Source organism: Apodemus sylvaticus, chromosome 4 (assembly GCF_947179515.1).
Source record: "Apodemus sylvaticus chromosome 4, mApoSyl1.1, whole genome shotgun sequence".
NCBI classification, from domain to species: Eukaryota; Metazoa; Chordata; class Mammalia; order Rodentia; family Muridae; genus Apodemus; species Apodemus sylvaticus.
The window spans coordinates 142562349-142584341 of NC_067475.1; the positions used below are offsets into that span (position 1 = coordinate 142562349).

General features: G+C 48.9%; 1 protein-coding gene across 1 annotated transcript in view; it reads right to left on the reverse strand.

The window, feature by feature from the left end:
- The window catches only part of Nceh1 (neutral cholesterol ester hydrolase 1), a 60951-nt gene extending 41577 nt beyond the window's left edge, over positions 1-19374 (reverse strand). Inside the window, exon 1 of the mRNA XM_052180726.1 lies at positions 19142-19374. Within this exon, the coding sequence (XP_052036686.1) occupies positions 19142-19279 (138 nt within the window). The 5' untranslated portion in view covers positions 19280-19374. The remainder of the gene's footprint in view (positions 1-19141) is intronic.
- Positions 19375-21993: the final 2619 nt, after the last annotated feature.

Genomic DNA, 21993 nt, shown 5'->3' on the forward strand with positions numbered 1-21993 from the left:
CACAGGACTCCCTCCATCTTGGACTACAATCCAACCGTACTGATAAAGGCAGCTAGCTGTCCTATTTTGCTTTCTGTTACTGTGACAAACACTGACTAAAACTTACTTGTTAGTAAGTTTTACACGCTATATAGTCCCTCATGGAGGGAAGCCAGGGCAGGAGCTCTAGGAAGGAACCTGAAGGCAGGAACTGAAGTAGAGGCCGGAGAGGAGCGGCCTCCTGGTTTGTTTCCTTCAGCGGCCTTTCTTACCCTCCCAGGACCACAGTGGGCTGGGCCCCCAATCACTCATCAAGGAAATGGCCCCACAGACTTGCCCACAAGCCATCATTGGAGGCCATTCCTCAATCGATTCCCTCTTCCCAGATAGGATCGAGCTGATAAACACTGGCCGGCACTCAAGCACACGGTGGAGAAAGACAAAAGGGAGTGCGCTAAAGAGAAGCAAGCCAAGCCATGCTGCCCTAGCCCTGAGGAACAGGAGCACCCAAAAGACCAGGAAGGCAGTCCTGGAGAAAAGAGACTGCAGTCTTTCCCTCAGGAGAGGCATCGGTGATTCCTCCACAGGCTAGCAGTGGAGGAAAAACCCATCTGTCACTGAACGACTTAGAAGAGGTGGGGGGGGGGGGCTCCTCTTGAGAGACAGCCTATTGTTTAACACTGGGTGACTGACCCTGAGGACCTGAGAGCAGGGAGCACTAGAAGACAACTTATAGTCTATGCGTGAGAAACCAGCCTGGGAGGAGCTGAGAGAGCAGGCAGGCCAGCTGCAGGCCAGCTGCAAAGGACAGGAAGTTCAGCTCAGGCAGAGAGAACACAGGCTTTTCCCTAACCTTTACCGCCTTCCTTGGTGGCATGGGCAATAGCCAGAGCCTGAGGTGAACAGGTGGACTGGCCTTGGGAGCCAGCTCTCTAGAGCCCAGTGGTCACGCCGACATCCACAGCTGTGTCCCACCAAAGCAGTGATTAATACTCCGGAGGTCTTGAACGTGCACACACCCGGGTCCTCTGCCCATACAGGCCTCACTGCTGTAGCTCCACACACCCCAGTGTTACTTCCCAGCTAGAACATTAGACCCCTCAGGAGATGTCTGAGGAGGGTGAGACCTGCCCAGCACACACTCTAAGTGTGGCCAGAAGAGGCCCTGGGTATTTGAAGGGAAGACTGCAAAGTGAACGCAGCTTTGACACACAGCAGATGGCTGCCCAGTATAAGCTCAACACAGCATAAGCCACAGAAAGTGTGTAAGTGAACCTCCTGTCACATACGATATGGAGAAAAGACGCCCCGCTCTACAAATGGTGCTGGGAAACTGGATAGACACATAACAGATGCAACTAGACCTGCATCTTTTATTGTGTGCAAAAATCCAGTCAAACTGCATCGAAGACCTGGATGTGAGATCTAAATTCTAAAAGCGCCGGAGGAGAAGGCAGGAAACACATTCTGAGACAGAGGCAAGGGTCTTCCGAAAAGGAAGGACTCCAGTGGCACATGTGCTGACTTCTGGGATCGACACGTGGGACTGCGTGAGGTCAAAAGGCTTCTGCACAGCTGGGCAGTGGTGGTGCACGCTTTTAATCCCAGCACTTGGGAGGTATAGGTAGGCAGATTTCTGAGTTCAAGGCCAGCCTGGTCCACAGAGTGAGTTCCAGGACAGCCAGGGCTGCACAGAGAAACCCTGTCTTGAACCCCCCCCCCCCAAAAAAAAGAACCGACATCAACAACAAAAACCCAAAAGGTAGAGACTGAAAGTGGATGGAGTCAGTAGGATGCTTGCCTAGCATGGGAAGAGTGGGGAGAGGCTGTCAGCTCAATGCCTACATGAGCCGGGGTCTGAAAGAAAGAAGAAGTGGGGAGTAAAAAAGAAGAGAGCCGGGCGGTGGTGGCGCACGCCTGTAATCCCAGCACTCTGGGAGGCAGGGGCAGGCGGATTTCTGAGTTTGAAGCCAGCCTGGTCTACAGAGTGAGTTCCAGGACAGTCAGGGCTATACAGAGAAACCCTGTCTCGAAAAAACCAAATTCCCCCCCCCCCCAAAAAAAAAAAAGAGAGAGAGAGAAAGACAAACTATCAGGGGCTTTCTTACAAGCAGGCTCCAAATATAGACACACCCCCGAACAATAAATGTAAAACACAATATTTAGAAGGAATGGTACTGACCTATCTAGAAAAGCCAGACAGCCCACGCTGTCTCTCTCAGTACTTACCTGGGATGCTACGGTTCACACCCACTAGGCACCGGGAACAAGGCTATTTATAACTTGGCATTATACTGAGCGATGCCCAAAACTGTGCTAAGGGTCACAGACAATGTCAACAGATGACAATGTCATCTGACCCTTGTCCTGGAGGTTGGCAAAGAGCTGTAGACTTTTCGGTGGCCCAGAAGTGCCGCGGACACACAGGGCTGTACAAGCAAGCATCAGTGGGAGCTGACGGCGAGCCAAACGGAAGACCAAAGCAAGGACAGGACAGGACCACGTCTGCCTTTGCAAAAGAGGCGCAGGCTCACATGTGGCCCCACATGGCCACTGCATTAATTACTTCCCACTCGTGGGAAAAATGTAAGCCACTTTTTTGTTTTTTTTGGGTTTTTTGGGGGGGGGGTTCTTTTTTTAAATTTTTTTAGTTATTTTCTATATTCTTTGTTTACATTCTAAAAGCTTTCCCCTTTCCCAGTCCCCCCTCCCCATATGTTCCATAAGTCCTCTTCTCTCCATCCATTCTCCTATCTTTCCCCCTCCCTTTTCTCTGTCCTTGTACTCCCCTACAATGCTGGATCAAGCCTTTCCAGGATTAGGGCCCTCTTCTTCCTTCTTCATGGGAATCATTTGATATGCTAATTGTATCTTCAGTGTTCAGAGCTTCAGGGCTAATTAATATCCACTTATCAATGATTGCATTCCATGTGTATTCTTTTGTGATTGTGTTACCTCACTTAGGATGATATTTTCCAGTTCCATCCATTTGCCTAAAAAATTCATGAATTCATACACCAGTCAGAATGGCTAAGGTTAAAAACTCAGGAGACAGCAGGTGTTGGCGAGGATGTGGAGAAAGAGGAACACTCCTTCACTGCTGGTGGGATTTTAAGATGGTACAACCACTCTGGAAATCAGTCTGGCGGTTCCTAAGAAAACTGGGCACGTCACTTCCGGAGGATCCTGCTATACCCAGAGGATTCCCCAGCATGCAATATGGACACATGCTCCACTATATTCGTAGCAGCCTTATTTATAATAGCCAGAAGCTGGAAAGAACCCAGATATCCCTCAATGGAGGAATGGATACAGAAAATGTGGTATATTTACACAATGGAGCACTTTTTGTTTTGAGACAGCGTCTCACAGCATTGCCCAGGCTGGTCTGCAGCTCAGGCGGTCCTTGAGTTCCTTCTATCCCAGCCTCCCGTACCACCACCAAGCCTACCTGAAAATGATTGAACAAATGAATGCACAGTACCACAGTCTATGTCTCTCTTCCCTGTAACCCCCAGGTTCGTATTTTCTGAAGCAGTGGACAACTTATCCTGTCCACTTCCTACTTAGGTTCTTCATGGGAAAGAAACGGATATGTAGGGGAAAACAAACATCTTCGGGCAGGCCCTGCAGGATGGCAGCTGGCTTGAGAAGGGGGCGTAACCTCCTGTGAGGTATTAGCGCCCTGCCCTCTGCGCTCAAAGCTTCTGTGGATGAACCTCCCCGTCTCTTACCCACTTATTCGCTTAAGAAATTGACAGAGGTTTACTTGGTGGCGGGAAGTTTTCAAAGCTAGGTACCTAGGGTGGGGGCGGGGAGCGCAGCCCTGTCCCTTCCTGTCAAGACACTCTTCTAACTAGACAGAGGAAGACAGACTTCGTTGGGGGAAACAAATTATTTAAAGGTAACTGAGCGAAGCAGAGGATGGTGGTTCACAGCCATCATCCAGCACTTAGGCTGAGGCAGAAGACTAGCCAGAAGTTCAAAACCATCCAAGCTACAAAGTCAGATGCCTCTCTGGACCCACAGGAGAAGGGAAAACCCTGCTCCCTGTCCACAGGGTCATCCTTTGGCTGTACATTGCAACGCTTCAATCTCACTTAAGACGCCACGGCCACCAACCATTTCAGTGTCTGGTTCAAAGTGTAAACAAAGAATGACTGTCTGAAGCAATGGGCTAGGGGCCCAGTAGGACAGATTCATATGATGTCTTTGCTGAAAACAAAAAGCAACTAAATCTAAACAAGGGGGGGAAAGCCAAGTTGTTTTCTGCTGAATAATAAAACTTACAAGCCGCCGGGCGGTGGTGGCGCATGCCTGTAATCCCAGCACTCTGGGAGGCAGAGGTAGACGGATTTCTAAGTTTGAGGCCAGCCTGGTCTACAGAGTGAGTTCCAGGACAGCCAGGGCTATACAGAGAAACCCTGTCTCAAAAAAAACAAATACAAAAAATAAAAATAAAAATAAATAAAAATTACAAGCTATTGTACGGGTACGACAGTTTTCTGCTGTTGGCTTTGTCTGTTTTAGATGCTAACCACCTGGGACCTCTCACATACAAGGCAAGAGCACTACCATTTTTATTATTTTGAATATTATTTATTATTTATTTACTGTGTGTGTGTGTACATGTAAATGAGACCAGAAGAAGGCATCGAGTAGCTTCCTCTCTTGTTCTCTGCCTTGTCCTCTGAGGTACAGTCTCTCCCTGCACCTGAGGTTCCCATGGGGGGCCCTAGGCTGGAAGCCAGTAAGCCCCAGAGATTGATCGATCCTCTTCTCTCTGCCTCTCTTGGAGCTGGGGTTGCAGGTAGACACAGGATATCCGATGTGTCACAGAGGTGCCGGGAGCCGAAGTCCAGCCCTCCGATTGACTAGTAGTGCCCTTAACTGCGGAGCCACCCCTTCAGCCCACCCCCAATGTTTAATACACCATTTATTTCACCAAATAGTACTCCTGAAAAACCATACATTGTATGCTGTCGTGATCTTGCCCTCAACTCGCTGAAAGTGCCACAATTAAACGTGTAGAGTAGATTTTTCTTAACAGAGAAATTTTTTTGGAATGTGCACGTTATTCTTCCCAAGTAGCCGCACTAATCTCAGCTGCATTCTGGGTTTAGTATATGTGCTGCCCAGATGAGCACAAACAGGTTTGGTTATGGACTCAACAGAAGTGGCTTCCTATATGACCATCTTATGCTATCTTGGAATAAGCAGGAAAAGGAGGACTAGGAGGAGGACTTGGAGGAGGACTAGGAGGAGGACTAGGAACAGGGAGAACACGAGGGGGAGGAAGTGGTGGTAGAAGAGGAGGAGGAAAAGGAGGTGGCAGCAGCAGTGGCAAGGAACTGTACATTGGTAACCGGACCTCCTGCAACAGCGACCCAGTATGGGCGTCTCCTGAGACTTCAGCTGCCACTTCCTGGTTCCCCAGTCCTGGCCCAGGGATCAGCGTTGCTTCTCGTTCTTTCAGCCTCAGCCAGGACGTGCTCAATAGCAGCATCTATAACCACAAAGATCTCCTCGGCCCCTGGAGTGACCTGCAAACACTGACCCCTGTCCTCAACTGCAGTATGGTGTGCACCTCAACTGTTCCACGACGGACTGAGGAACTAGTGGCTTCCGTTTTCAGTGAGGAGGCTCACTGCCCTCCTATTGCAAACATCATTCTGAAGCAAGCAGAGAGGCTACTTAGTGTGTCATGAGTCTAGGTTCTAGCTGGGAGAGGAGAGGAAGGGACAGGGAGGGGGAAGGGAAGAGACCCACTAATGGGCAGAAAGACGCAGCTAGATAGGAGGACTGAGTTTATGCGCCTATTATACAGAAAGGTGATTGGATTTAATCTTTTTTAAGTGCGTGCCTGTGTGTGTGTGTGTGTGTGTGTGTAATGTGTGTGCATGCTTGTGTGTAATGTGTATGTATGTCAGTGTATGCGTCAGTATGCGTGTGTGTTGCCCCTCAACTTACATAACACACACACACATACATACACACACACACACACACACACACACACACACACACTGACCACCTGAGACCTGACCTCAGGGACCTACATGACGGAAGAGAAAACCGATACCTATACATTACCCCTAGACTTACAAGCCTGTAACCTAAGCACTTGAGAGGCTGAGGCAGGAGGAGGTTGAGTATGGTGTGACCCTGTCTCATTAAACAGGAAAGGAAGGAGGGAGAGGAACTCTGAATACAACCGGGAGAGAGAAGGCTAGACCACCTCCCTGTGAAGACGCAAGCTTGCCAGCCATCTTTGGAAAAGATGGCCTAGAACTGCAGCTAGTATTTAGCAAACAAACAAAAAAACAGAAAAAAGGTCTGTGGTTAATTAATTCCAAAGTCAAAAACAAGCATAAATCTTCAAAAATTTTATGAGGAAGTTGGAAACAGCAGGCTTGAAAAAAATTTTAAAAAGCCTGCAGAAGAAACAAAAGGCCGTTTTTAGCCAAGTTCAGAGTCAGAAGCACGTGAACGCTGAGGTCAGGTCCTTGAGGCAGCTAGGGCAGCAGAGTGAAGGAAATCAGAACCAGAAACTCCTCCAGCCTCTCTCTCGAAACCAAACCCAGTCAGGGGGAACTCTCCCTGGTGGATAGGAACGCTGAGGAGGGGAGAGGTTGGTGTTGAAAGATGTGTGGGCTACTGGGCAAAGCAAGAGGGCAGCAGGGCCTCTGAGGCACAGGGGACTGGAGAAAAGGTGTCAGATGCACAAAGACAAAGAAGTCCACAGCAAGGCTGGACTGGGACAGGAAGCTGGGCCAGACTGCTGACCGGAGATAAAGCCAGAGCAAGCACAAGGCACATTTTACAGCCATCACACCCAGGCCTAGGGTCTGGACAGCAAATAAGTGTAGTGCCAGCACCCATCTAGGTTTGTCCAGGAATAACTGTGTCTAACCTGTTGTCCTCGGTGCCAGCGAGACTCAGCTAGAAGAGATGTTAGCCGAGCCGGACAGCCTGAGACCTGACCCCAGGGACCTGCATGACGGAAGGGGAAACAATTCCTATAGGTTACCCCTCGACTTACATAGCAGCACTCACACACACACACACACACACACACACATTACTCATGTACATACACACATGTGCACACATACCATGCACACACATGTGCATGCACACAAGCATATACACACATACACACATACATTACTCATGTACATACACACGTGCACATACCATGCACACACATATGCATGCACACAAGCATGCACACAAGTGCACACACACACATATTACTCATGTACATACACACATGTGCACACACACCATGCACATACATGTGCATGCACACAAGCATACACACACATTACACACACACACACACTAATCAATAAATGTTTTGCTTTTGTAACTTACAGGTCCTTGGAGCTGGGAAGCAGCTCATTGGTAGACTGTATGTCTAGCATGCAAAAAGTACTGAACTCAACACCCAGCACTTGCAAAAAGCTGGGGATGGTGATGAGGCCCGCCACCCTAGCATGGTAGCAGGAGGATCAAGAGTTCAAAGCCAGGCTGGAGAGATGGCTCAGCAGTTAAGAGCACTGACTGCTCTTCCGGAGGTCCTGAGCTCAAATCACAGCAACCACATGGTGGCTCACAACCATCTGTAATGAGATCTGACGCCCTCTTCTAGTGTGTCTGGAGACAGCTACAAGGGACTCACATATAATAATAAATAAGTTTTTTTTTAAAAAGCGTTCAAAGCCAAGGCCACCCTTAGCCTTTGGCCAGCTCTAGACAACCCGGGATAAGTTACAAGGAAAAGAAAGTCAGGATGCAAAGACTGCCATCACAGCAAAGGCTACACCGCCCCCTCACCGGGGAGCCTTGACCCTTCACTGCAGCTCGCCGGCCGCATGAGCTTGAGGTCCCTGACCTTTCCCAAGCCTCACCTTCTCAGCTGACAAAACACACAGCACTGGCAGCTAGTTAACTGTTTTGTTTTGGGTCTTTAATCTATTAAATGAGGCAGTAAGTGACATCTTTCGCAAGCCCTACAGTGTTGTGCAAAGTACATAAAAGTCAGGTTTGTTTGACTGGTTGGCTGGTTCTAATTTTCTGGGATGAGGTGTCTGTATATAGCCTGGGCTAACTCAGACTATGTAGCTCAGGCTGGCCCCGAGCTCTCAATATTAATGCCTTGGCATCTTGAGTGCTAGAATATTAGGTATGGGGCAGTGGAAGTCAGAGTGTCTCTTCACAGCAATGGAGACCCTAAGTAAGACACTGTGGATCCCAGGAGTGCCCTGGACAAGACTCCACACACGACCACCCTGTGCTGCGACCCTGACCTCAACACGTGAAGCCAGGTCACCTTCCAGTGAACCGGTATACCCAACTCTTTACAGACGTCTTACATCCCAGCAGTGCCCTCCAAGGACGGAAACCCACCAGCCGACCCTCTCAACCAGGCTCACTGACACCATCGCTGCAGCTCTTAGAATCTGCCCCTGGGCTCACCAGAGCACCCCCCTCTCACCCATCATCCCTCAGCATCCCCCACGGTGGCAGCCCCAGTCAGCTGCCCTCCAAACCACTCCTAACCCATTTCTTCATGTTCTCTGCTGGACTCTGCTTGAAATTCCATTTTCTACACTACCAGTGGGGACTCTTCAAAGGCTTCGGGGTATAGCTCAATGATGTAGATCTGGCCTAGTGTCTGCGTTAGGGTTTCACTGCTGGGAACAGACACCATGACCGTCTTATGAGGACAGACAACATTCAATTGAGGCTGGTTTAGAGGTTTAGAGGTGCAGTCCATTATTATCACAGTGGGAGCATGGCACATCCAGGCAGGCGTGGTGCAGGAGGAGCTGAGAGTTCTACATCTTCATCTGAAGGCTGCTAGCAGAATACTGACTTCCAGGCAGCTAGCGTGAGGGTCTGAAAGCCCCCACCCACAGTGACACACCCACTCCAACAGAGCCATACCTACTCCAACCGGGCCACACCTCCAAATAGTGCCACTCCCTGGGCCAAGCATATACAAACCACCACACCTAGAGTGCATGAGGCCCGAGCAACAGAACCAGGAAGCAAGCGCACTCCTGAGTGCTAGCAGTCCTAGCTACCTTACTTGGGAAGCGCTTCCCTTAGCACGGGGGAAGTCGGCACCTCATCGGCAGGCAGGATGGTATCTGCACGTGATCTCCGCACTTGGGGGACAGAAGCAAGAATGTCAGAAGCTCAGGGTCCTCAGAGGCTACATGGAGTTGTTGGCCAGCCTGGGCTGCGAGAGTCTAAAACAAATGCTGACGATTGCTCTAAAGCACAGACTTCGCCATGTAACTTCCTGTCATCTTTCTAGACCACAGACAAAAAGCCACTCCTAGCCCAGCCCACGCTTCCCTCTGACTTCCACTCTGGTCTTAAAACGTCTAAGGCTCTAATAGCTGGTCTAAGCTATTTTTAGGCTCTCAACTATATCACCATCTCCCCTGGGGCCCCTCATTTATATATCATTGCTCTGGCTAAAATGCCTTTTGCCCAGCTCTGGTAAGTGCCCGACTTCCATTTTCTCAGCCGGTCCCTGTACCATGTCAACTAGCACTGAGGCAACGGCGATGGCTCTGAGCATGGGAGCAAGGCGGCCTGCCCTTCACCCAGCCCCACCTCCTGAGCAGGTTACTTATCTTCCTTTTGAGTCCTCTCCTCTGCCACATGAAGAAAAATGTCAAGTCATTGGAGTGACACAGTGAGTCACACGCGAAGCGCAGGATCTGGGAGAGGTGGTGCTCACGGTGTTTGAAGACCATGAGTGTCTGTCAACACTCAGCCTCGCTAACAGATTAGAAAAGGGAGCACGCCCAGCACCCACAGCTACTTTCTGCTGTTTGTTCTCATGCACACTTGACGTTCTGATCCTCCTGCCCCCACCTCTCCAGTGCTGGGATTACAGGTGTGTGCCACCCGGCCCTGACCCCAGGGACCCCAGGTCTATGTCTGATGTCCTTTTGCAGGATATTGCAGGGACCAATAAAGCCCCATCTGTAACTTACACTCTGCCATTTGAGTATAGCCCCAGTCACTATCAGATGGTCTGTCACATCTCATTCAATTGGCAACTGGCAACTCGTTTGTTGTGTAGCTATATAATATTAATTGAGACACTCTGGGAAGACCGTTTCTAAGAGCGCAGGAAGTAAACTCACAGGGCCCAGGAAGCTCATGAAAGTTACAAAATTCACACCCACATACCCACAGAGAAATACAAATTAACAATGGCTGGGACAGGTGACTCTCTGGTGGAGCACAGGACAGCACCACCCACGCTGGAGTGGCCTATGCCATGACACAGCTGCCTTTGAGTTCCCCACGCTCCTGTAGCATACTCATGTATACACTAGACTCTGAGGTTCGCAAAGCAAGCCTTGGGCCGAATGGTTTCTTTGACTTGTCATTGATGCCTCCTGTCTGATTGCTGCGAAGAGACACCAGGACCACAGCAACTCTTACAGACGAAAATATTTAACTGGGGCTGCCTTGCAGTTCAGTGGTTAGCCCATTATTGTCGTTGTGGGAAGCATGGCAGCACGCAAGCAGACATGGTGCTGGAGAGGTAGCTGAGAAGTCTATATCTGGATCTGCAGGCAGCGGGAAGAGAGATGACTCTGGGCCTGACTTGAGCTCTGAAACCCTAAATCCCACCTGCATTAACGCGCGCTTCCTCCAACAAAGCCACACCCACTCCCACAAGGCCACACCCACTCCCACAAAGCCACACCTCCCAATAGTGTCTCTCCCTGAGCCTATGGAGGCCATTTTTCAGTCAAACCACCACCTCATCTCTTAGATAAACAGATGCTCGTTTGCATCTCATCGAGAAAAGTCCCACAGCAGTTACCCTTGCTCGCTCATTCTGCCACTCCTAGAACTGTTGTTCAGCTAATATTTGTTGAGGGCTGGAGGATTGCTCAGTGGTTTAAGCCTTGCTATGTGATCCTTACTGTGGATCACAGTAGCCGCCTGTGACTCCAGCCTTCGAAGGCCCGGCAGGGCATTCCTCAACAGGCTGGCAAGAGCTCTCGGTTTGACCTAGAGATCTTCCTCAAAGAATAAGGTGGAAGATTGATGGCAGAATATTCTAGACTTAGGGACAGTAAGGTGGCTGAGTGAGTTAAGACACCTGCTGCCGAGTTCAATCCTCAGATCTCACATCATGGAAGGAGAAAAGAGAGTCCTGCAAGATGTCCTCTGACCTCCACGTGTGTGCCATAGCATGTGCATGTCTATACACTTTACATATATGCACATGCATACACATCGGCACAGGAATGCTCAAACACACGTGAAAGTACACACACGCACAGGCACTCACCGCAGGCAGACACACTGAATAGAAGAAAAATGTCTTTATTGAATTCGCCCAGGAGTGCACGGCTCAAGGATGGAAGACACACTTAGCATGCATGAGGTCGTGTGTCTTACTAAGTTGCCCAGGCTAGCCCTGAACTTGTCCTTCTCATGAGTCAACATTTCCAGCCACTGGGACTGCACAAGTACACCGCCATGTGTGCACGACGCATGTGGACACACACTATATGCGACGTTACATATACATGACATGTACGTATAAATGATTTGATGACTTCCAGGGGGTAGGATTTTAACTTGATTCTGGAAACACTCAAGAATAGAATGCTACTGTTTCATAATATGACACACCTCAGACTGTCCAGGGAACGTTGCCAGGCCTGTTGCTTGGCAACTCAGTGGCTTCCTCTTCCCTTCGGGGTTGCTGGAGAATCAACGGAGAATCTCGCGCATGCTAGGTAAGTTCCACCACCGAGCTTCACCCCTAGGCCCCATTTATCATTCTTTCAGCCCATTTCTACGCAGCTCAGGCTGACCCTGAAACTCTTAATCCTCCTGCCTCACATTTCCAAGTTTGGGCCTATTGATAAGCGCCACCCCATACTAGGTCTTTCCTTCATCCTTTATAAGCATAAAACGGGGGAAATAAAGAAGCAGATTATTATGATACGGTCTCCTTGGAGGCTAAAATAAACACACGCTGGTTATTCATTTATTTACTACTGTGAACTATCCTTGAACCCAAGGCCTTGTGTTTGTTAGGCACACACTCTACCCTCTCCTCTTCCTGCCCCAACTCCGTTTAATTTTTTATTTTGAGGGAAGTGTCTTACTAAGCTGTCCCAGCTAGCCTTAAACTTGCCCTTCTCCCGTGTCAGCATTTCCAGCCACTGGGATTACACAAGTATACCACCAAACCTAGCTAAAAGTAGACCCTCCCCTTCTCCCCCACCCCCTTCTTACCTCCTCTGGGTGCTAGGAATAAAATCCAGGTCTTACTCATGCCGGAGAAGCACTCTGCTGTCAAGCTAAACGCAGCCTCCTGCTCAGTGTTTTTGGAATAACCATGCATAGAAAGAACCTTTCAGAATAAAAAGGCTCCACACCCTACAGGAACATCTGCAGATCAAGTTTGGGATAGGCTGTCTCACAAAAGATCACGTACGAGGGACACCCTCTCTGTGCTCAGGGCTGGATTTGCAGAAGTGCTAGAGAAAATTTAAGATGAGTCTATTAATATTTTACTCCCTTACATATCTGGTAACTGAGTCAACTTGACCTTACATTCCCCAAGTGCTATCTACAGAACACAACCCAGCCTGCTCACCTGCCAGAACTCGTACAGAGTAAATACCTTTCCGCTGCTGCCCTGTCTTTGTAGGAAATCCAATTGAATTAGCTAATCAGATCACTATGGCTACTGACCCTTCAAGCTTCCGTGAAGAAGTTGTCTTCATCCCAAGTCTGGAGGTACCATGCAAAATTTGTCTCCTACCAGGCATAGAGCCCACTACCACAGTCCCAGTGTTCCAGAGTCTGATGGGGAATTATCACAAGTTCAAAACCAGCCTCCACCAAGGATGTAGTAAGGCCAGCCCTGGTCACAGTGCATGACAGTCTTTCAAAAAAAAATCATTAACACGTATTCACTAATACTCTAAAGTCAACGTAGAGCTCCAGCATCCACCTCTCCTTCAGGGCTACAGAGGCGGTGTGAGCAGCTGCCTCCGGTTCCCGTGCTACCCCTGCCCCATGGACTGCATCTCCTCAACCAACAAGTCAAAAGAGGCACTTCTACTTAGAAACAGTTAAACTTTACCTGATATGGGTATGGTTTTCCAGTTCAAAGCGTATGGCAAAGGTCCTGGCGTCCTGAAGTTTCCAGCTAGGCTGTAATTTCAGTCACACCCACACAACACAGGAGCACAGCAAGGCCTGTAGGGAGCTCGGGTGAGGTCACGTTACAGCCTAAGTGTGAGGAGACATCGAACAGCTCCCCCAAGCAAGTTCAAAAGCTCCGTCATCCATAAAACAAAGGACAGGCTGTGGTGCTGTGCTCAGAAGTAGGGGGAAGCCAGCAGACACGCCCACTTCAGGAGCCTTTCTTTCACATTATGTCACTGAGAAGATTCATAACTGATGTCCTATGGGTCTCTCTCCCTGGACACTGAGCTAACAGACTCAGCCAGAGTGTATGACCAGAAAACCCTTGAGATCCTCCTGTCTCTGCCTCTACAGTCCTGGGAACACAGGCATGTGCAGGTATGAACCGGGAACACAGGTATGTATACTATATACAGGTGTTACATGCATACTGAGGATTCAAACTCAGGTCCTCATACTTAAAAAGCATTTTACTTTGCTGCCTGAGTCATCTCCCCAGCACCTACTAACCATTATTTTACCATTATTTAACCATTATATTAGAATATAAACATTCTAGCTGTATAGTACATACACACACACACACAAAAAAAAAAACCCCTGAGTTGACTACAATGTAATATTTTGCTTGTTTAGGGATCAAACTCAGGGTGTCACGCATACCAGGCAAGCAGTCAACCAGTGAGCTACACCCCACTTTCCTCCCCTACTGTTCCTGAATTTTCCTTCATTTAAATGATTTCGGGGTGCCTCGGACCTAGCACATGCAAGATAAGCACTCTACCACTACACTGTGCTCCAACTCTCTTTCCCTTAACACGCAGTGTTTGTTTCCTCTGTTTCTTACAAATGACCATGTACCCTGTAAAGTATCTGCACCTCTAGCTACATACAGCCTTGCCTCTGTCTGTGATGCAACAAAGTCTACCCAAAAGGACCGGCGGCCAAGAAAAAACATGCGTCCAATGTTTCCAATGGGCACTGCCAATCATGTCCTGCCCATCAGTGCCCGGCTCTGAAAGTCCAACACAGCGCCCAGGGGCATCTGTACCACCTTTTGTTTTTCTCTTTCTCTTTCTTTCCTTTTTAACGTGTATTCCAGACTAGCCTGAGATAGGCTTTGTCATGGAGATGTCTCTGCCTCTCAAATGCAGGCATTACGAGCATGTACGGCCAAACCTGGTGCAGGCGGAGCTCAGGATTGAACCAGAACCTTGATCACGTCTGGCCAGCTCTCTACCAAGTGAGCTACAAGCCCAGCCTGCTTATAAATAGGACATTTTCGAAGAGGCTCTCAGACATGACTCCTGCCTGTCCTTGGACTTCTTCATCATCTGCTCCATTCCTGCCCTCCACCCTCTCAGACTACACACCCTCAGCTGTGTAGTCTGAGAGCTCTGCTGTCACTCTGAAATTTGCCTCATGACTATCTTACTCCCTTAGACCAGCAACTCGCAGCCTTCCCAATGCTGTGACCCTTTAATACAGTTCCCCATGTTGTGGGGACCTCAGGTCATAAAATTATTTCACTGCTACTTCATACCTGCAATTTTGCTCCTATTATGAATTACAATGTAAATATCTGATATGCAAGATATCTGATAAGTGTGATGCTCCTCCCCACAGGTTGAGAACCATTGATTTAGACCTTGAAGTTCACCCAACTAATCTTATAACCTAGCCATATGGGCTGGATTACCAGGATAGATTAAGCAAAATATGTATTATCATTACTATATCCAATAATATCCTAAATAAATGTATCCATTACATGTATTATGTCCTATTTACATGATAATACAATTTGAGGGAATCTCCTTTTTTTTTTTGACAGATGGTATCAGTATAGACCATAGGTTGGCCTTGAATTTGAAGCACCCATCTTGCCCCACCTTATGATACAGGAACAACCTTAGGAGTGCAAGTTGTTTTGCTATAACTGAAATCACCTGGGGGACTTTCAAAAAAATAAAAAATAAAAGACCACTTCCCGGGCAGGAAATACAGCTCAGTGCTTGCCTAGCTGGGGTGAAATGCTGGTCCTACAGCCACAGGAAAATAACTGCTCAGAACACTGAAGGCATCCAGAATTCCAAGTTAAATGTGGTGTGGAGGCTGACCCAGGCAGGAGGAGCTTTCGGCAGCCCCAGCACTAGGGAGCTGAAGACTGGAGGATAAGGGGTTCAAGGCTAGCCCCTGCTTCAAGAAGCACTTCCTAAGACAGACAACAAAAAGCAAAAGAAAGCAGCGAGAGACCCTAGCAGCTTCCATGAAGGAAAGTGCAATCAACATAATCAGAATAATCTGACATGAGGCACGAGAAAACGTGAGCGGCTGGAGGCGACAGAACAAGGAAGCACTCAGCTAACTATCTGGAGACAGGGTCCCAATACATAGCCCTGGCTAGCCTGAAACTTACTATGTAGACCAGGCTGGCCTTGAACCCACAGAGATCTGCCTGCCTCTGCCTCCTGAGTGCTGTGCTCCTGTATTGTGAGGGTGTGACTGAAATTACAGCCTAGCTAGAAACTTCAGGACGCCAGTGTACTGATCTTTGCCATACTGGAAAACTGTACCCATATCAGGTAAGTGTTAACTTTCTAAGTAGAGGCAGTACCTCTTTTGGCGTGTGGGTTAAGGAGACGCAGTCCATGGGGCAGGGGTAGCATGGGAATCGGAGGCAGCTGCTCACACTGCCTCCGTAGCCCGGAAGGAGAGGTGAATGCTGGAGCTCTACGTTGGCTTTAGCGTATCAGTGAATACGTGTTAGTGATTTCTCGATCAAATTTCTTGACATCAGAAAGAAGGCCAAGCTTAGTCTCTTAAATAACTTCAATTGCTTTTTTAAATCGAGCCAAGCGATCTAAACCAAAATTATTTGGCAAACAAGCCCATGTCAATTTCATGGTGGCTTCTAAAGCTATAAATCAGTTGACCTTAGAGTTTGAACAAAATTGGGACAATCCTACAGATTTTCCTCACAACCCATGGTGGGTCTCTGTGGAAGGCACTCTCCATGTGACAGGCTATCGGCCTTTAAATAAAATGCCAGGCTGAGGCAGGAAAACTATGAGCTGAAGGCCAGCTTGAGCAACAGAGCAAGTCGGAGGCCAACCTGTGGCAGGAAGCAAGGTCTGGATTCTAAAAACTAAGGAAAACAAAAAGAACTTATAATAAATTTCAGGTCAGTCTGGACTATATACAGTGAGAGAGATCAAGTCTCAAAAGAACCAAACAAACAGAAGTTATAACAACAGTCGAGGGGTATGGTGGTATATAATTTTAATTCCAGCACTTGGGAGGTGGATCTCTATGGGTTCAAGGCCAGCCTGGTATACATAGAAACCTCTAGGCCAGCCAGAAAGACCTGCATGCTGAGACCCTGAAGGGGGGCTGGAGGAGGAAGGACCCACGGACATAACTGGGCCAAGAGGAGAGGAGCTCGGTGCCCACTATCTGCCCTGCGTGCACAGAACCCTGAGTCTAGTCTCTGTCTGGGGGAAATCTCAGGGAAATTGCTTTCCAAATAGGCTAGGCTTCCTTCTGGTCCGCATGCTATTGCCAATATTCTCAGTTTAGCAAGGAGGTGACCAGAGCCACTCTCTGAAAATCTTCTCCCACTCTGGCATCAGGTGAGAACACACATGACTTCCTCAGTTCCTGGGACTGCCTGGCATCACGCACACCCTGGGTTCCTGGCACGTTGCAGGGCCCACCATGGAAGCCAAGCACAGCCTTGCCCTGGTGGTTTGGAAGGTATGCTGGGGAAGAAAAGCTTTCCTCTAAACCTGGACTTTCCTAAATGACCGTGACACGGAAGAGTTCTTCGGTGACCTGAAACACGGGATAGACAAAGATCTCCTCACCAGCACGGCACTGTTCCTTCCTGATGCTAACCTACTGAAGATGGCCCGCCCAGTATAGGATGCACCTCTAGACTCCAGAATCTCTGTCAAGTGCGCACTCAACTTCATGAGTGCTTCCTAGGAAAGGCTGGCTTTCTCAGTTGCAAGTAGAGACGAGAACAGAGCACTCACTGTTCCACATTTTGTTAAAGTCTCACACACCACAGTGGATCTCTGTGGAAGGTGCCTTTAAATAAACTCCCAGGACACTCAGGAGGCTGAGGCAGGAAAACTGTGACCAGAGGACCAGCATGAATAGCATAGCAAGTTTGAGGCCAGCTTGCTTGTGAAGGTAGCAAGGTGTGGATTCTAAAAACCAAAAATTAAGAGAAAACAACAACAACCTGCAATTCTGAACACTAGGGATAGTTCAAGGACTGCGCCTCAGCTACAAGACAACACCCCACAACACACACAGAGTGCAGACAGGTCTGTAATGTCAGCATGAGAAAGTGCCACTTTGACCCACATAGTCAATTTCAACACTTGGGAGGCAGAAGCAGGATCAAGAGTTTAAGACTAGTCTAGGTTACACAGAGTCCAGCCAGAACTACAGACGGAGCCTCTGTCTACAAAACCAACCAACCAACAAACAAAGCAAAACCAGCTGGAGCTAATGGGTTAAGAGCACTGGCCCTGGGTTCATTCCCAACACCCACATAGAGGCTCACAACCCTCTTTAACTACAGACCCAGCATCCTCTTCTGGTCTCTGTGGGCACTCCACCCACGTGGTATACAGACATACATGCGGGCAAAACACCATACACGAAAATTAATAAAAAATGTTAATGCATGTTCATCTATCTTATTTAAAAAGAAGGGAAAAGAAAAAAAGAGCAGGTGGGGAGTGACACCTGCCTCTCAGCGTTCCTGGGACAGCTGCAGGCCAGTTGGCAGCTACCCTGGTCTATAGAGCAAGTTCCAGGATAGCCAGGGTTATAAAGAAACTTTGTCTTGAAAAAAAACAAAACAAAACAAAACCAGTATTAAGGCTCACTGTTGGGCAGAGACAGAGGGTAGAGGAGCGCTGGAAACCTGCATAACAGACTACCCAAAAATACAATGCAGTCATGACGTTCAGCCTTAGCTGCAGACTGTGCTTCTGACACTAAAAACAATCCTCCTAGCATGGAATAAACCAATGACACGGTCCTCCCCACGGGGGAGCAGTGTACACCAGCAGGATCCAGTGCAGAGAAAAGCCACCCTGCAGGTTAAAGAAGGCCACCCCGCTCTGCCTCAGGCCAAGGTTATCTCCCAGACATCGAAGGACGCAAAACAAATGTTGCAGGCAAACAGAAAACAGCCTTCACACAGGGACCTTTTACAGCCCTCCGGGCCTGCCAGCCTCCCAGCCTTCTTTTCTTCCGCCGAGCTGAGAGGTGCCAGGGAGAGAGGCGAAGGTCAGAGCCGGTCCCTCCTTGCCTGCGGTCCCCAGAACAGATCGCTAAGGCCTGGGGACGTTAGGAGGCTGCCCGCGCCCGCTTCTGCCCGTAGGGAAACCACCATCCCCTTAGCTCAAAACATTTAACTCCTCCGTTGCCTGCGGGTGGGACAACTGAGGTGGGGGCGGGGTGGTTTATAAATTGCTAGAGGCTTTGGTTCAAGCCACAGCAGAACCATGAAAGCAGGGGAGCGAATTAGAACCTAGGAAAGGTTAAACAGCTGTCAAGAGACGCCAGACGAGGAGAACTTCACCCGTTTCCCCTATCAGCCCACGGGCTTCAAGGATGCGAAAAGAACACCCTCGGTGCCAGGATTAGGGGTCCTGGGGAAGCGTGCACCCTGGGAAAACACGGGTGACACCGGGTGCCCCCACTGCATTACAAGGATGCAAACACGATACCCTCTGAGCCCGGGGATCAGAAGAAGCAGGGAGAGGCAATGCGCGTTCACGGGAACATGGGATATCCCTACTGCAGGAGAAGGATGCAAATGTGACATCCTCGAAGGGCCCATGGGCAACCGGGAGAAGCGATGGGGGTTTCGGTTAGGGGAGCAGGGGCGACACGGGGCATCCCCTTTCGCTCTGCTCACCACTTGCTGCGCGCCGCGGAAAGTGGCGTCCAGCAGCATCAGTTTCCAGGGGTCGGACACGGCGCCGGGCAGTGGGATGTACACGTAGTAGGCGGCCAGCGCCAGCAGCGCGGCCAGTAGAACGCAAGACGACCTCATCGTCCCCAGGCCGGGCTGTCCGCGGTACCGTGCGATGCCACCCGGGAGACGAGCAGCAAGTTTCTGCCAGCCGCAGCTGTTTCACGTGTTCCTCCTCAGGCTGCGAGCCAATCACAGGCTGCGTCGGGAGGAAGTGGGAGCGCGGATGTGCCCCCTCCGCTGTGTCCTTGCAAAGAGCTGCGGGCTCGCCAGGTTGCAGGAAGCAGGGTGGTGAGGCCCGGAGGACGCACAGCAACCCCTGGCGGACACTGCGGGTATGACTGCCTGCGATGCCAAGCTGCCTCTGAAGGTGTTGCGTGGCAAGAGGCGTTCCGGGTCAGCATAAGCTACTTGAAACCGGCTCAGAAGTCGGGGCGGTGGTGGTGCACGCCTGGGATCCCAGCACTCTGGGAGGCAGAGGCAGGCGGATTTCTGAATTCGAGGCCAGCCTGGTCTACAGAGTGAGCTCCAGGACAGCCAGGGCTACACAGAGAAACCCTGTCTTGAAAAAAACAAATCCAAGAAAGAAAAGAAAAGAAAAGAAAGAAAAGAAAAGAAAAGAAAAGAAAAGAAAAGAAAAGAAAAGAAAAGAAAAGAAAGTCTCAGAAGGGAAACGAACTGTAACGAACAAACAATGAATCAGTTGGGTTTGGCACACATAACTGTTATCCTTGGTTTGGAAAGGAGGAGATATAAGGATGAAGGAAGGCCACGGTCATCCTGGACAATATAACAAGTGTCGTGTGCCTTTAATCCCGGCTCTTGGGAGGCAGAGGCAGGTGAAATTCTGAGTTTGAGGCCAGCCTGATCTACAGATACACAGAAAAAAAACTGTCTGGAGAGAAAGAGAGAGAGAGAGACAGACAGACAGACAGACAGACAGGAGAGCAAGTGCTTGTGGAGGAGAGCACCAGGCACCAGATCCCCTGGTGATCCACTGGATCCACTGGTGATTCTGAGCAGCCTGACATGGGTGCTAGGAACTGGACTCTGGTCCTTTGCAATACTTTGAAAATCAGCGAGCTCTTAACTACCAAGTCATCCCTTCACCCCTAAGTGACTGCTCTTGTTTTAAGAAAGTACAGTGATTCTTGGTGCTTTCTTCATAGCTTGGGAAGGAATTTTGTTTTTTCTTTTTCTTTTCTTTTTCTTTCTTTCTTTCTTTCTTTCTTTCTTTCTTTCTTTCTTTCTTTTTTTGGATTTAGTTTTTTCAAGACAAGGTTTCTCTGTGTAGCCCTGGCTGTCCTGGAACTCACTTTGTAGACCAGGCTGGCCTCGAATTCAGAAATTCACCTGCCTCTGCCTCCCAGAGTGCTGGGATTACAGGCGTGCGCCACCACCGCCCGGCTGTTTTGTTTTCTTCTTAGTAGGGTTTTTAATGATTAAAAAACTTAAGATAAATGAAAACCCTTTCATCATCCTTTCTTTTGCTTCAATTCACCCCACAAATGACACTGGGAACGACAAGGGCTGAAGAACGAGACCAAGGAACCGACTCTCCGTGCTCGGTGCAGATTCCCGCCTGCGTCAGGCGTGCATTTTACCACTGAACTGCGTCCCAACCCTGGGGGTTTGGTTTTTGTTTTGTTTTTTGTTTTATGTTAGTGTTTGTTTTTTGAGACAGGATCTCCCAGCATAGAATCATCCTCTTGTTTCAGACCGTAATACCGACTTTACAGGCACTTGCCACCACATGTAGCAAGGCATGTATATGTTTTTCAAGACAAGGTTTCTTGGTATGTCCCTGGCTGTCCTAGAACTTGTTCTGAAGACCAGGCTGGCCTCGAACTCAGAGAGATTTACCTGCTTTTACCTCCCAAGTACTGGGATTAAATGTATGTGCCCCCACCACCCAAACTTTCTATTTATTTTTTGCTTTTAAATTTTTGGCTTGTTGAGACAGGGTTACATGTAGCCCAGGCTAGCCCTTTTCTATAGCTGTAGGGGACTCTGAATCCTCCTATCTACCTGAACTTCCCAAGTAGGGCTACTGTCATGTGCTAACAGGCTGCACTTGCTCTTTTTAATTTGTGTGTGTGTGTGTGTGTGTTGTTATTGGAGTGTGGTTGTGAAGTGCAAGGAAAATACACAAGGGAGACCAAATAACAATAATAGCTTACTGTGAGCTAAATCCTGTGGTAATCACTCTAAAAGGATTAATGGATTTAGTTTTCATAACAATTCTGGGAACCGTTCTTGTTACTCTGAAAACAGAGTCGTTGAAACAAGTGGCCAGGCATGGGGGCCTTTAATACCAGGACTTGAGAGACAGAGGCAGGATGATTTCTAGGAGTTTAAGGCCAGCCTGGTCTACATAGTGAGTCCTAGGCCAGCCAGGGCTACATAGTAAGGTCTTGTCAAAGAAAGGATGGGAAAGAGAGAGAGACAGAGAGACAGAGACAGAGACAGAGACAGAGAGACACAGAGAGAGACAGAAAGAGACTGAGAGACAGAGACACACACAGAAAGAGACAGAAAAAGAGAGAGAGAGAGAGAGAGAGAGAGAGAGAGAGAGAGACCGAGAAACAGAGGGAGAGGCTTTTCACCCGTAGCCATCCAGCTGGCGAGAGCTAGGATTTAAGTCAAGTCCATATCCAGGGATCCTGATGGTCTATCACTCACCTCTCCTGCTCTGAAATAAGGAACCCAGGCTGAGGATAACGCTCTCTTGGTGGAATGCTTGCCCAGCCTGCAAAGATCCCCCCCTCCCTGGCTTGAACCTCAGCCCTGCATGA